A 15,066-nucleotide genomic window follows, 5' to 3' on the forward strand; every position below is an offset into this window, starting at 1 on the left:
AGCTTGCATTTCCTAGCATGAATTTCTTGATAGATTTTAGTTAACATAAAATTATTAAGTGAATAAACAGGTTCCTTAGTTCTTGCGATATTTTACAATGAACCCAGATAAGCAAATGAACAAATATTTTTTTTCATTTTAACTCATCTTTTTTCCTACTTTATAAATATCAATACTTAGATACATTAAATGTCTTTTTTTCAATGTCCGTTTAGATATTTCGCTATTTCTGTACACGAGTTTTCAAACAATATGAACAAAAAAGAAGAAAATATAATTTGAAAACAACTTCCTTTTAACAGAAAATAATAAAAAAAGACCTGTTTATCTCATACGTTGTATATTGTAATAATAAACGAACCATAACATGAGGGTCTGTATGGAGGCCCTTCATTTCTGTATTCGTTAGTTTTTTATGTCATTTTTCTCTATGATTTATGTCTTTTGCCCCTTATATTTGTGGACCCCTTTATTCTCTATTCTTCATTTTGGGGCCATTTTTTTGTCTTTATTTTCGCCTCTTATTCTCTACTCTGCAAACCCCAATCCAGACCCTGTAACATAGTTTGTGTTTAATTGGCTGATTGACTAACTTTGCTCCTCCCAATCCAGACCCTGTAACATAATTTGTGTTTTATTGGCTGATTGACTAACTTTGCTCCTCCCACTTCTAATAATATGTTAAAGCTAGCATGTTAGGTAACAAAACATTTGTTCTCTGTTGTCTACCGGAACTTATGAACATTTTTTTGTTTTAAGTTCAGAGTGGATACAGGACATTTTAGACAATATGTTACAGAACAACTATTAGCAACTTATGCATGGACATGTACAAGACATATTCTGAGGTGAATATATCCTTATTAATGAAACTTTTTCAATTCCAAATAGTTTTGAATATAATTGGATAATATAATTCTTATCTTATTTCAGGTGTACCTGACTGAAAGATGATTGTAGATCGTGTATCAAGAGTAACTCATCGCTAAATAATATTTCTCAGTATGATGGCAAACATGTTCAGCACACTATACTGTTCTTTGATTAGAGTTATAATTTGCGACCAGATTTATTCCTTTTATGCTGAGACTCAAAAGGAAAAGTTCCTGACGGACAAGAACATCAATATATCATTAGCTGGAAGTCCTACTAAAGTATACAAAGAAGAAAGGTCTCTCATTGAATGTAGTCTACGGCTTCTTAATAATGATGACATTTGTGTCGCAAGTTATGATACAGAAACGAATATGTGTATGATGTATACTTTTTGTTTCTCTCCTTTAATCGATGTTTCAAATACAGAAACATTTCTAATTCACAGAGACATATCAGGTATGTTTACTAAAGAAAGAGAATAGAAAAATTAGATGAATAATATCAATACATTGCTTTTTTAATTTATATAAAAGTTTTTATATACCATATTTTGTCTTTTCAAATATTTTGTTATCTGAACGTACTTTAAAACAACACATTAGAGAAGTAGAATGAATTTATTTATCTTTCTAGGTGAGATTTACTAACAGTTAACTGTGACAAGATTGTTTTATGTTCTCTAATTGTTCTTGCTCACCATTATGTTTAGGAAAAATCTGCCCAAATAGATCTGACGAATTCACTTGACTTCCACATGTATAAATGTTAAACATATATATTCAAAACACATACTAAACAAACATTGTTTTAAACTATTGTTTTGTGTTTTCTGGTATACATTCATTGCTGGTCCTTCTGATTAGCCAACGATTAAATTATCCAAAAACTTTAAATTATCTCATATAATTTTTATCAGTTTTATGATCAATCCGTTCTTCAGTCATGCCCTTTTGTATTGTTATATGCAAGCGGGGGCATCATCTGTGTCCAATGGACACATTGTCTATTCATATTTTCATTAGCAGTTCTATATAGTTTGCTGTAGGATATACTTAAAACCTTGATGTTCTCAGGCAAAGTTATTGAATGAAAACAAGAGAAACCAACTTTCCATAGCCGGACAATTCACCTATCACTTTGTGAAACCTTAGTTCCCTGCCTTTTTGCCTGCACATTGTGATTGCTTATTTCGGTAAATAAATATCGTATTTGAACAAACATTCACCCTGTTCTCGTCAAAACGCAAATTGATTTCGTATGCCATCAATGATGAAAAAAAACACACATTAAAAACAACGATATACAGATGCGGCAAAAATGATTAGCGACCTGAAAAGATTTTCTGTTCTGGATCAATAGAAACACAAGTGCAAAAATCCGATGATGAAAATGTGATCGGGTATTGCAAATGCAGAGTAAATGCAATATCTTCAAATATATCAAAATAAGAGAACTTGAAAAGTTATGACCCAGCAACATTTGATTCAGTTCATTTTTTTGTCTTCAAAACAATAAAATCTTCAAGTTGTTCAAAACTTTGACATATGGTTATCTTTTTACGAAAATATAAAACTCACATATAATGAGATAATTGATCTTATGTGAAATTGTTTAATAGTTCTACGCCCACGTGACTGTAGTGACATCCACCCAGGAAGTTTATCAGGGGTATACACTATATACCCAACAGATGAACATTTTAATGTTTACTGTGACATGGATACAGTTGGACCTGGATGGACTGTAAGTATAAATAAAATATATTCTGAAGTTAACAGGAAAAAGGTGGACGATACCGTTTGTACATTCAAAACTCATAAATCGAAGATAAACTGACAACGAAATGACAAAAACGAAAAAAACAAAACAGGAAAAGGTTGCACAGAACATTACATAGAAAACTAGACTGATCAACAGAATTCCCACCAAACACGGCTGGAAGGGAACTCAAGACCTCAGGTGGGGATCTATGTGCAGGGGAGGTAAGATAAGATATGAAATATGTGTGGAAACACGTGTTTTTTCTCTCAATAATCTCTATCAAGTTAGTGTGAGACATAACGTTTGATATGACAAAAAAATAACACATGTGACTTAGTGTCTCATTTTATTCGTACATACTTTATTTTCTCGATATCATGTTGAATATTTGTTCTTTAAAGTCCAGTTACAATCAAATCATTGATATTGATTATTTAATACATCCTACATCCTTTACAAACGAAATACACTTATATTTTATTAAACCAAAAAACTTCCTTACACAAAAACTGCTCCAACAGAGTTATGTTGAATAACCACTTAAATTTGTATTTTACACTTTAAATTATCATATTTGTCCTTTTCCCGATAGCGACACTTTTACCGAGTGCTACCATAATTTGTCTGCTAAATAAAAATAAAAGATATTTAAATTATGTTGCTTTAATTTATTTACTACTTATTCATATTAACAGGTTTTCCAAAGGAGAACAGATGGAACTATGGACTTTTACCAGGGATGGTATGAGTTTGAGATAGGATTCGGAAATTTGGAAACAGAATTTTGGTTGGGTAATTTTCTTTTTGGATATTTGCTTTAAAGTTTTTTGTTTTAACGTTTTTTTTCATCATTGTTTGTGATAGCAACTTGGGGAGACTCTTAAAAACTAAACCATCCTTTAATTTTATCTCAGTCTTTATTAACTTTCCAAAATACATTATTCTTAGAATTCAGATACTTTGATTGTAACCAGTCTGAACACAATCAAACATAGTATATATTTGATAAGCCTTTGATTTTCAAATATATCTGCCTCGATCGTCACTTAGAGACATTGTGTGTCGTAAAACGCATCCTGGCGCAGACAAATAGGTACCTTTTATGTTAATATATAGCTAGATAGGTAACCCGATACGACATTTCTTACAAATGTTACTCAAGTTGGAGACGATCAAAGTTTGAATCAAATGGTGAAAACTTCAAAACGATTCTAATTAAGCTGATACTCTGATAATTATATTTTGGTTAAACTCTTTTAAGAATAAACGTCGTGTTGTATGTGGCCTAGGCCTATTGTAGTCACGTTGTCCAATGAATACAAGAAAAACCCGTTAAACCACGCGATTGATGTCATTTCTGTCAATATGACGTTATTTGACTGAATGCAAAGGATCTTACAAAAATTTAAATACTATATAAGGAAGTATATATGTGTATTATTAAAATGGAACATGGAAATCGGAAGTGTTATAAAGAGGCAACAACCCGACAATAATAATATAATGCTTAGGTTATTTTAGGTGTACCAGACTGATATATAATTGTAGATCGTTTATCACGAGTAACTCATCGCTAAATAATATTTCTCAGTATGATGGCAAACATGTTCAGCACACTATATTGTTCTTTGATAAGAGTTATGATTTGCGAACAGATTTCTTCCATTTATGCTGAGATTCATAAATATATCCTTATTATTCTTTATTTTGTTTTGAAAATTTCTATTGACATATTCTAACGGGTGATATTTAAGAGCCTAAAGCGGTCCGCCGACAAGGAACATATTTTGTATAAAGTTTTGGATTTTCAAAGTTTTTGGCCCCATGAATTACTGTAGAAATGATGATTGTCTACATGCTTATATGGTGCAGTGAACATTTTAAAGTTAATATAAGGATCTTGACAGGTTTTACGGAATAGAAAAGAATAAAAAATGCAGAAAAAGGGCTTAAAAAAACAGAAAAAGAAAATTTTACCAACGAATAAAGCACGGAAAATAATGGGGTGCTAGTATACAAAGAATAGAAAATAATAGCTCGAAATTTCATAGTGATCGTTGTTTGTTGTATGCAAATTTGTTGTTCGTTTATTGTGTTATGCATAAATCATGCCGTTGATTTCGATGATTCCCATTTTATTTTCAATGGTCAGTTCTGGCTCATGGTATTGGTTTTGCTCATGTTAAAGGCTGTTAATTAGCTTATACACTTCCTTTCGTCTGTAGAGGATAGTTATTTGACAATCATAACACATCTTGTTTTTTAAAAAAACTGATAGCATTTTCTGTATAAAACAACACAATATTGTTCCGGGAACATATAGTAAGAATATGTGTGATCATTTTTGGTTAATTGCATTGTATTTCATTGTCGAACAGGAAATAAATACATACACCTTCTTACATCTATTGGAAAGAAGAAACTTTATATCTATCTTGAGGATTTTGAAGGAAATTCGACATATGCAGAGTACAGTGACTTCAGCATAGGAGATGCCACAACGAATTACACTTTGAATGTTGACGGATACAATGGAACTGCAGGTGAACATTAAATTACAAGTGTTGGAAATTATAAGTATGTGTTTGCACAGGGGTGATGTATGTATATTATGAAATATTTATCCTGACATCGAACCCGGTCTCGCTTCTTTTTGAGTGCATTGGATAATCTCAGGTTTTGTTTGCTTTATTGGTTTGTTTCTTCCTGGTCGAGTTGTGAGATTTGTATTTTGATAACCCCTGACTTCTTAATGATACTAGTTTCGTTTTGTACTCTGTTTTAATGAAACAAACTGATTGGGTACAGCATATTTTATTTTAACCAAAAGTATTGTGCAAGGCATTACTCTCAAGTGTAATACAACGTTCGGTTAAAAGGTATTAACTGTGACGTAATATTGGAACCTGTATGAATAGCTTTAACGTTTTTTTCTCTCATCAATCGGGTCTTTTTTTAAGAATTGCTCGCTATTTTTTGAGATAATAGAAAAAAAAGGATAAATGGGATACTAGTAACATTATAAATGTCTTTATTTTTTTTACGATTGTTGTATTGTCAAATTTTCATTTGTATTCTTTTGTTTTTACATTCGCAGGAGATAGTCTTATGATTGCTGGTGATAGAAACCAAAACGGCATGATGTTTTCGACTAAAGATAGAGATAACGACAGATACCCTGACTATGACTGCGCACAAAAGTATAAGGGTGCGTGGTGGCACAATATGTGTCATTGGGCAAATTTGAATGGAGCATATTTAGGTGGACCGCATTCATCATTTGCAGATGGTATCGAATGGTTTACATGGAAAGGATATCGATATTCGCTGAAGTCTACTAAAATGATGTTTAAAGGACACTTATAGTGACGGTGTTTCATCTTTCCTTTTAAAGTCCCTAAGGACATTTAACCAGGCATGGGGCGAATTATATTGCAATGTTATGCATTATATTACAATTACTTTGACAAAACCATGCATATAATTACAATTACAATTACATGCATTTATCAAAGTAATGCACTAAATTACAATTAATTTTGCAAAATAATGCATTGAATTACACATTACATTTGTAAATTTTATTATCAAGTGGAAAGAATCGCATAGTTTTGGAAAACAACATGAAGACCCTAAAGATTATAGCATATGCAGTAACTGTTCCATGTATTGAATTTAAGTATTCAAAGTTTATTCAATACCACGATTGCATTTTAATATCATAAGGGTTTGAAAGGTTTCATCATGATTGATATTTCTGACTATCTGTGTTTTCTCTAAAAACAAATTTTAGAGATGAAGTTTAATACTTATTATTTCTTAATGCTAACTTTACTTTTAAAAATATATTCATTTGTTTTTTTAAATTTCAATCAAAACATTTACTCAGAATTATTTCCTTAATTAGTCTAATTATATAATAAACATAGAGCTTAATTTATGAACAAGAGTCAAAATGGTGAAAAGATTAATCGTAAAACAAACTCATTAGTGTTTTGTGACAATGTTCAATTATCTGTTATTTATAATTATAACAAGGTATCCATTGATCTTTTGACAGCAATGTAACGCTTTTACAGTAATACTATTAAAGTATTTGTTTATGCAGGAAGATGTATAAAATTAAATGAACAAAAACTCAATCTGATATACTGTGTTGTGTTATTCAGTTAGAATTGTAATTTGGTCATTCTAGTAGTTATACCACTTTATTTTTTTCAAGTTCTACCTGGGGCAAGGCTTAATCTCCCGATTTTTGTTCTTTGTCCATGGATTTATGAGTTTGAACAGCGGTATACTACTGTTGCCTTTATTAATCTCCAAATTCCCAAAATAAAAGTGATTGATGTAAAGTGTGAAAAATAAATATTCAATTGAAAATCAATATGCAACTGATTATGTTATTAGTTATTCAAGAAATTTTAAATTCTGCTTCAGTTAATCTCCAACAATATGTTAAAGATAAACAGTATGTGAAAAAAGTAATGTCATTTAATGCAATGTAATACATGAAATTACACAACTTTTTACTAAGGTAATGCAATAAATTACAATAACATGTAATGCAAAAATTGCTGCATTACACATTACATGCAATTACTTGGAAAAATGTAATGAATTACCATGCATTACAATTACAAATTTGCATTACCCCATGCCTGCATTTAACATAAAATGGTTGGTTTAGAGATATAATCTGAACACTATTTAGAAATAATAACAAACAATTAAGGGATATTTTCTAAATAGAAATATAATCAAATATAATTGTTTTTATTTCATTCGAAATAGGCTTACAATATCAAACGACCATTACCCATTTTAAATCGGCTATTCGAATATATTGTTTAGACTTTCTTTTGAATACAAGTAAACCAAAATATTTATACACGACCTTATGAAAGAATCCAAACAATATCAAACGTTCAAATATAAGTAAATATGACATTAAAAGACCTCCGAGAAAAAGAAGAATGTCAAATTCTCCCATTATCATTTATCGCACCATGGGTAGATTATGACGTTGTGATTGGTTTAACGCCGTCACGTGGTGACCCTATGGACTGTCGGGGATTCATTATGTCACGTCTACTGTTAATGGTGACGTCATTTTTTAATGTTGTTTGGTTTCACTGTTTATTTGTTCTACAAAAAAGAACAGAAAAAGTCCCGCGTGCAATAAATTCGTTATACGGTTCACTTCTGACCCCCTACAGACAATTGAGGATGTATAAAATCCTTAGAAGATTTTGACTTCGGCCTCACCCCCTATGGATTTTTACTAACCCTCTATGGATCCGAAGGGGGTCAGTAGCGAACCATATAACTTATAATATACATTAACATCAATAATGTCAGTTACAACTTTTGATTAAACATTTTACTAAATAACAAAGCATGACAAATATCCAAAACTCTCGCAGTAGACATAACAACACATCAAGTGCACGATATTGAGCAAGATTTGATGCTGCAATCAACCCTGGTTTCTGGTGGGGTTTGTGTTTCTCAGTCTTTAGTTTTCGATGTTATGTTTTGTATACTGTGGTTTGTCTTTTGTTTGTGTTTGTGTTAGGCGTTTTTCAATTTTGTGTAACATTTTCACTGATTTATTTTGGTCTCTTGACAACATGAATAAACGTTATAATATGGCAACATTGATCATTCTTAAATAAGAATGCAATGCATTGCATGTAAACATTAACATTCATCTAAATCGACCGTTATTTATTTTACAAGTCCAGCATATAATTATTACCTCTTACTCGTCATAGTTTTATATCGATAAGAATTTAAAAGAACACTGGCTAATATTAGGGGGTTCATGACGTCATGTCTACTGTTAAAAGAATACTGGCTAATATTATTATTGTTATTAGGGCTTTGAAGTCGCAAAGAATTAAAAAACTACGAAACAAGTCACCATGGAAACGCTGTCGTCTGAGGTATTATTTTTGCTTTTATAATCAGATATTAGAAAAACCATCTCAGATACACAGTCATATATCATCTCACGAATGATAAAAGCAATTACAATATTTGCATTAGTTCACGTACAATTGAATTATAGCACATTTTGGACTTTAACATAGTTTAATAACTCTGAACAAAACTGTTTACTTTCTAAATGTAAAATTTAAAACTGGAAATAATATAACAATTTTATGCCCAATTTACAAATAATTGAACTAAGAATTGAACAAAGAAAATTATCTTCACTAGCAGCAACGATTATTTAAATACCCTGACTACGACTGCGCACAAAAGTATAAGGGGGCGTGGTGGCACAATATGTGTCATTGGGCACCACATCCTATTTACAGATTGAATGTAAACTTTACGAAATGAAATATGTCAGTGAAACGAAAAGAAAGACATACGAATGTATGTTTTATTGGAGTGCGTATTATCGAAAAATTATACGCCAGAGGATTAAGGTGGTACCGAACACATTGACTAGAATTAATTTGGCTCGTCTAATATTCATAAAATTTGAACAAAATACAAACTGTGATCCTTTGACAAAATTATAAAAATTGAAAAATACACTTTATTGGAAAAATTTCATTGAATATATAGCAGTTTGAAAAACACTAATTTTGATCATAAAGAGAACTCTAATATTTCCTTTACAATAGATAGTGATTAAAACCGTCAGCTGATTTTTAGAGAGTTATTCCCTGTAGTGTTATGTAGCACTATAATATCCTCATCACCTCTAGATAATAAAATGAAGACTACTAGATGTGAGAGATGAGATCTTCGATACCAATTGGTGAAATAAAAAAAATTGATGGTACAGGTATTTTATCTAGTCCTTCTAGCAATTTGGACAATTTAATGAATAAATTGAACTGTGATCACCCACACTGCCACAGCTATGATCATCAGCATGGTACATCAAATATCCTTCGTAATGCCTCTATATATGACTTTCTTCCATTAGAACGGAAGATGTTGTTTATTCATTACATCAGATCCAAAGGACGAAGCTAAATGTACTAACCTTTTCGAAACTTCATTCTCTATGAATTTAATACAAACATCTAGTTGTCATCTCATATATTGTCTGAAACAATCCATTACGACTAGTTGATATTGGAAAAGATGTAACGTTGAAAGTAAAATAAAAAAAAATACCGAACTCCAAAGAATTTTTTTTTAAAACAAAAAGTCCCTAATTAAATGGCAAAATCAAAAGCTCAAACACATCGAATGATGGCAATTAACTGTCATATTCCTGACTTGTTACAGGAATTGCCTTATGTAGAAAATGGTGAATTAAACTTAGTTTTATGGCTAGCTAAACCTCTCATTTGGATGACATTCGCATAAAATTCCATCATATTGACAGCAATGTGTTGTGAGCAAAAGAAAAAGACATATTAAAAGGTAAAAATGTCAAAAATTGGGACACATCAGTCAACATAGTGTCACAATCATAATCACAATATAAACACACGCAAAAATTAAAGACCAAAATACAGAAAATGACCAGAGCATAATAACCATTTGATAACACAACGGCGGGTAATATAAATACAGAGCCACGCCAGAAATATATTACAAACAAAAAGAAGTAATACACAGTAAAGGTTAACAATAAACAAATATAAAAAGAAAACTATAACACGTAATTAATCTCATTAAACCAGTATCTAGAATCTATACTTCAAGACAATCAAGTATCACTTGTGAAGTTGATAAGGAATTATATTTATCGATTTGTATATCTTTCGATGAAGTTTTTAAGAAGAAGGACGAGACGTTCTTTGGCATAACCCTGTTTCGTCGACTTTCTGCTCAGACACTGTTGACGTTGTATAAAGTAGCAGCTGAAAGCACTTGAAAACAGAATGAGTTGGGAAATGTACATCCCATATGCAGATGAAGTTGGTAAGGTGGGGATATTAATATCAAAACTAAAGTCGTCTCGTTTGTCATAGATTCTGGTACTAAGATGACCGCTTATATCACACTTGAGGTATAAGTCTTAAAACGAGGCAGAAAATGCAGTGAGTGTTGTTTTTTAATTTCTAATTCTTGAAGATATACTAATGGAACCCAATCAGAAAATTTTGGATTTTTAATGGAAAGAACATCATCAATATATATGCATGTGAAATTAACTTTTTTGCCTCTTTAATTTTTTTGGATTCGAGCGTCACTGATGAGTCTTCTGTAGGCAAAACGCGCGTCTGACGCAAATACAAATGTACATCCTGGTATCTATGATGAGTTTATTTACAACCACTGGGTTGATGCCACTGCTGGTGGAGTTTTAATTCCCCGAGGGTATCACCAGACCAGTAGTCAGCACTTCTTTGTTGACATGAATTATTATTGATATGGTCATAATTTAAGAAATAATTGATGCCAGCTATACTTTATTGTAGTTTTAACGTGATTATTTTTGCCAGAGCGATAGCGAGGGCTAAAATAACACGAATTCAATGCCTACCCATGTTAAAACTACAATAAAGTATAGCTGGCATCAATTATTTCGATTCTGATTAGGACAATTACGGTAATTTCTATGTTCGCTGTGTATAGGTGCACAGTATTTGTGTAGGCTCTTCCATCAACCTTCCGGTCGATTTTTATCCAACTAGTTCAAACCAGTTAAATTTCGCAAAGTTGTTAATTTCTAAAATTCAAAATTGAAACAGAAATTAACAAATTAATTTATTGACTAAAACACTATTTGTGTCACAATATAACAGAAAAGTTATATTACAACAGTCTTTTCCTTTGAGGTCAATTTCTGACACGCACATTTTCAAGTCAGTTGTCAATGGCGGTGGACGCACAAGGAGAATCGGGTAGGTCTTTATTTACTAAATTAATCGTAAATATTCCGACGGTTAATATTGTAGCATTGGTAAATATGTTCATATCTGATAGAGGATTCCTTGATAAAGTTTTGCTGACATTCGAGACTTGGCAGGAGGGGCCCTTTCAGTTTGACAGATCTCCATTTAAACTTGCGGTGGATACACCTTGTAAAGTTGATCAAAAGGCACGCCTTTGTGCATCTGACGGTTTCAAATGCTGTATTACATGATGATTAAAACTAATACTGGATGACAATCTTGTTGCATTTGTAAAATGGATTGGAAACCTTGGTGGTATAATGGTAATTACGCCTAATTTTTTTTTATAGGAGAATGGGGTTCGATTTCCTGCTAGGGTCAATCCATTTTATCAGAAATATAAAACAATTTTGTCATTTCAGTACAACAGTAATTATAACCTATACTTTATTATATATTTTATCGTCGGAACATATGTTTCAATGAAATTATTATATACAATGACATGCCTTTTTAACAGGAGAGATGAAACGTATTTTTCAGAGGGAGGGGTTTTGAAGTTAGAACAGCCACCATGAACGTTGTGGTATCTAGGTCAAATATGACAATTACGAATTGTAACACATTGTTGTTATTGTAAAAGTATTAGTAACAAAATGTGTATCATTTTAGTGTTTGAAAGTGCTTTAATTTAAGGAAATACATTAAATGCATACCAATTTGACGAAATTTATTTTTCTGCCGTAGTCAATATACGCATGTGCAAACTAATTTTATTGGAGAATAAAGTATGGTTTCTTTACAAAGCTAAAGAGGCACGTCATATTAGAATATAAATTAACTGTTCATAAAACTTTGAATTTTTGAAATTCTAAGGCTTTTCTATCTCAGGAATAATTTACCTTAGCTGTATTTGGCAAAACGTTTTGGAATTTTTAGTCCTCTAAGTTCATCAATTTCGTACTTTATTTTGACTTTTCAACGCTTTTCGGGCGTCCTTGATAAGTCTTTTGTACACGAAACGCGCGTCTAGCGCAAATACAAATTTTACTCCTGGTATCTATGATGAGTTTATTTAAATGATATGATTTCTTTGATCTTCTTGTTATGACAAGTGTCTGAAGAAAACCCGACTGATATGCAGAAGTCGGCAAAAAGAGGTGCACAGTTTGTTACAAAGGTAATGCCAACTGGTTTTGAAACAGTATATCTCCAAATTAAACACATATGTTCCCAATAAATAACTGATCACTTGTTCCTTAGTGTGGCATTTTATCCTTTTTTTTCACTATTAACAAAATATGCCATATGGTATCACAAAACAATAAATTTAAGTCCTATGCTATCATTTGTGTACTGCGAAGCACTGTGGATTTCTTATTTTTGACGATTTTCAATTTCAAATGAGAGATTGGGGTATAAATGGTTTAAAAAGTAAAGGTATTGATAGAATTAATTTCCGAGAAATGATCCTTTCTTAATTTTTCCTAGGGTAACAAAGGTCTCGATGCAATCAAATTAAGAAATATTCTTCATTATAAATTTAAGAATTTTAATTATTATGTTTTTGTTGAAATATTAAAATTAAGAATGGAAATGGGGAATGTGTCAAAAAACAACAACCAGACCACAGAGCAGAAAACAGCCGAAGGCCACCAATAGGACATTAACACAGCGAAAAAATTCGGCATGCGGAGGCGTGCTTCAGCTGGCCCCTAAACAAAAATCTGTACTAGTTTAGTGATAATAGACGTTATACTAAACTCCAAAATGTATATATGAACTAAAATTAAAAATCATACAAGACTAACAAAGGCCAGAGGCTCCTGACTTAAAAAAGGCACTAAATTGCTGCGGGGCTAAACCTGTTTTGTGAGATATCAACCCTCCCCTATACCTCTAGCCAATATAGAAAAAAACACGTAGCAATACACACACTAAAACTCAGTTTAAAAGAAGTCCGAGTCCGATGTAAGAATATGACAAAAGAAACTATACAAAATGAAAATGATACATAAATTAACAAAGGACTACTAGCAGTTACTGACATGCCACCTCCAGACCTCAATTAAATTGATTGAAAGATTATGACTCATTAATATGAATATCAAGCACAATCCCTCCCGATAGATGTTTAGAATCATGCCATCATAAAATTAACATTTTTTACAAATAGAAGTTATATGCTTTTGTTACCAAGTTATGACTATAGTATATTCTAAAAAAACCAATGGTCATTGTATACATTATAATAAGATTAAATGTGATTTGAAATTGATACTAAAATCATTATTTTCCTAGATGATGTGCTGAAATCATTTTTGTTTTTTTCAATTTATGAATTTGTTATATACAAGAGAGGCGAAGGAAAACAAAGGTACATTCAAACTCGTACATGTCGTAGGTAAAAAAATAAACTGACTATGCCATAACAAACAAAAACACCCAACAACAAACAACAGTTGATATCGACAGTTCAGAACCAATTTTCAAACCAAAATGAAATGATTTTAGCTTCCTTATTTTGAATTTTACATTTCCATGTAGCAACATTCCATCAGCTCCTTCATATTTCAAATACATACATAATGAAAACAAGACGTTAATAATTTCATGTGTCCGCAGCGGTATTCTGGATTTACCTTCTGTAAGACGCTTAAAGATAAATATTTCGAAACGAAGAATGTATCAGAGTCGAAAAGTTGAGGAGCTATATGACCAACAGGACCTACAAAATAGCCAAATCTATCTAAGGTCAACTTTGTCTCCGGGAGTTGACACCTAAGTTTCTTTGTAATTTCAAAAGGAGTAGGTCCGGTAAGGGCCGATTTTGGCCTCAAATTTCAGGTTAATCTAAGGAAATATTTTGAACACTTTTCGAACACTTTAGTGTCTATTTTACTTGATTCAATTCGTTTTTGTGAAAGATTTTAATTGATTAGGTCATTTAAAACGCTCCGATTCAAGCTTAAAAATGAAAAATCTATCAAATATGCAAGAAATCGACAACTTTTCAGATGGTTTGTGTCAAAAATGAAAGTGGCCGCATCCGTGTTCATCCTCAACATTTATATATGTTATGTAATATCATCAAATGCAACTTATATTTCAATATTATGAATGAACACGAATGCGGCCACTTTCATTTCACACGGAAACTGTCTAAAATTTAACTAAAATGCTAAAATTGTGAAGATTTCAGTAATTTAGCATGACTAAATGATAGTAGTACCCGATATATGTGCATTGTATTGTCAAAAACATCTCATATTTGTGTAGCAGAAGCATTCTGCTTTCCAATAAATAGCTAAAAGTTTACATTTTAACAATTTTGTAAAACTGCTATATTTTAGGGCCAAAAAAGGGGTCTTACTGAACCTGCTCCTTTGTAAACGCACAATTTAAGAAATGTTTTCCTATAAATTAGTCAAAAGCGAAGTACTGACTACTAAGCTGATGATACCCTCGGGTACTAATTGTCCACCAGCATAGGTATCGACCCAGTGAAACAATATTTTTAAGCTTGCATTTCCTAGCATGAATTTCTTGATAGATTTATTGTGCACAATATAAAAGATTACAAAACCAACAGTTTCATAAGGTGAAGTTTAACCAA

General features: G+C 31.7%; 1 protein-coding gene across 1 annotated transcript; it reads left to right on the top strand.

The window, feature by feature from the left end:
- Positions 1–933: 933 nt before the first annotated feature.
- On the top strand, positions 934–6,784 carry LOC139495593 (microfibril-associated glycoprotein 4-like). The gene is made up of 5 exons (XM_071283868.1): positions 934–1,332; positions 2,495–2,619; positions 3,333–3,429; positions 5,016–5,180; positions 5,735–6,784. The coding sequence occupies exons 1-5, from the start codon at positions 1,005–1,007 to the stop codon at positions 6,001–6,003; spliced, it is 984 nt and encodes a 327-aa protein (XP_071139969.1). The 5' UTR covers positions 934–1,004; the 3' UTR covers positions 6,004–6,784.
- Positions 6,785–15,066: the final 8,282 nt, after the last annotated feature.

This window comes from Mytilus edulis, chromosome 11 (genome assembly GCF_963676685.1).
Source record: "Mytilus edulis chromosome 11, xbMytEdul2.2, whole genome shotgun sequence".
NCBI classification, from domain to species: domain Eukaryota; kingdom Metazoa; phylum Mollusca; class Bivalvia; order Mytilida; family Mytilidae; genus Mytilus; species Mytilus edulis.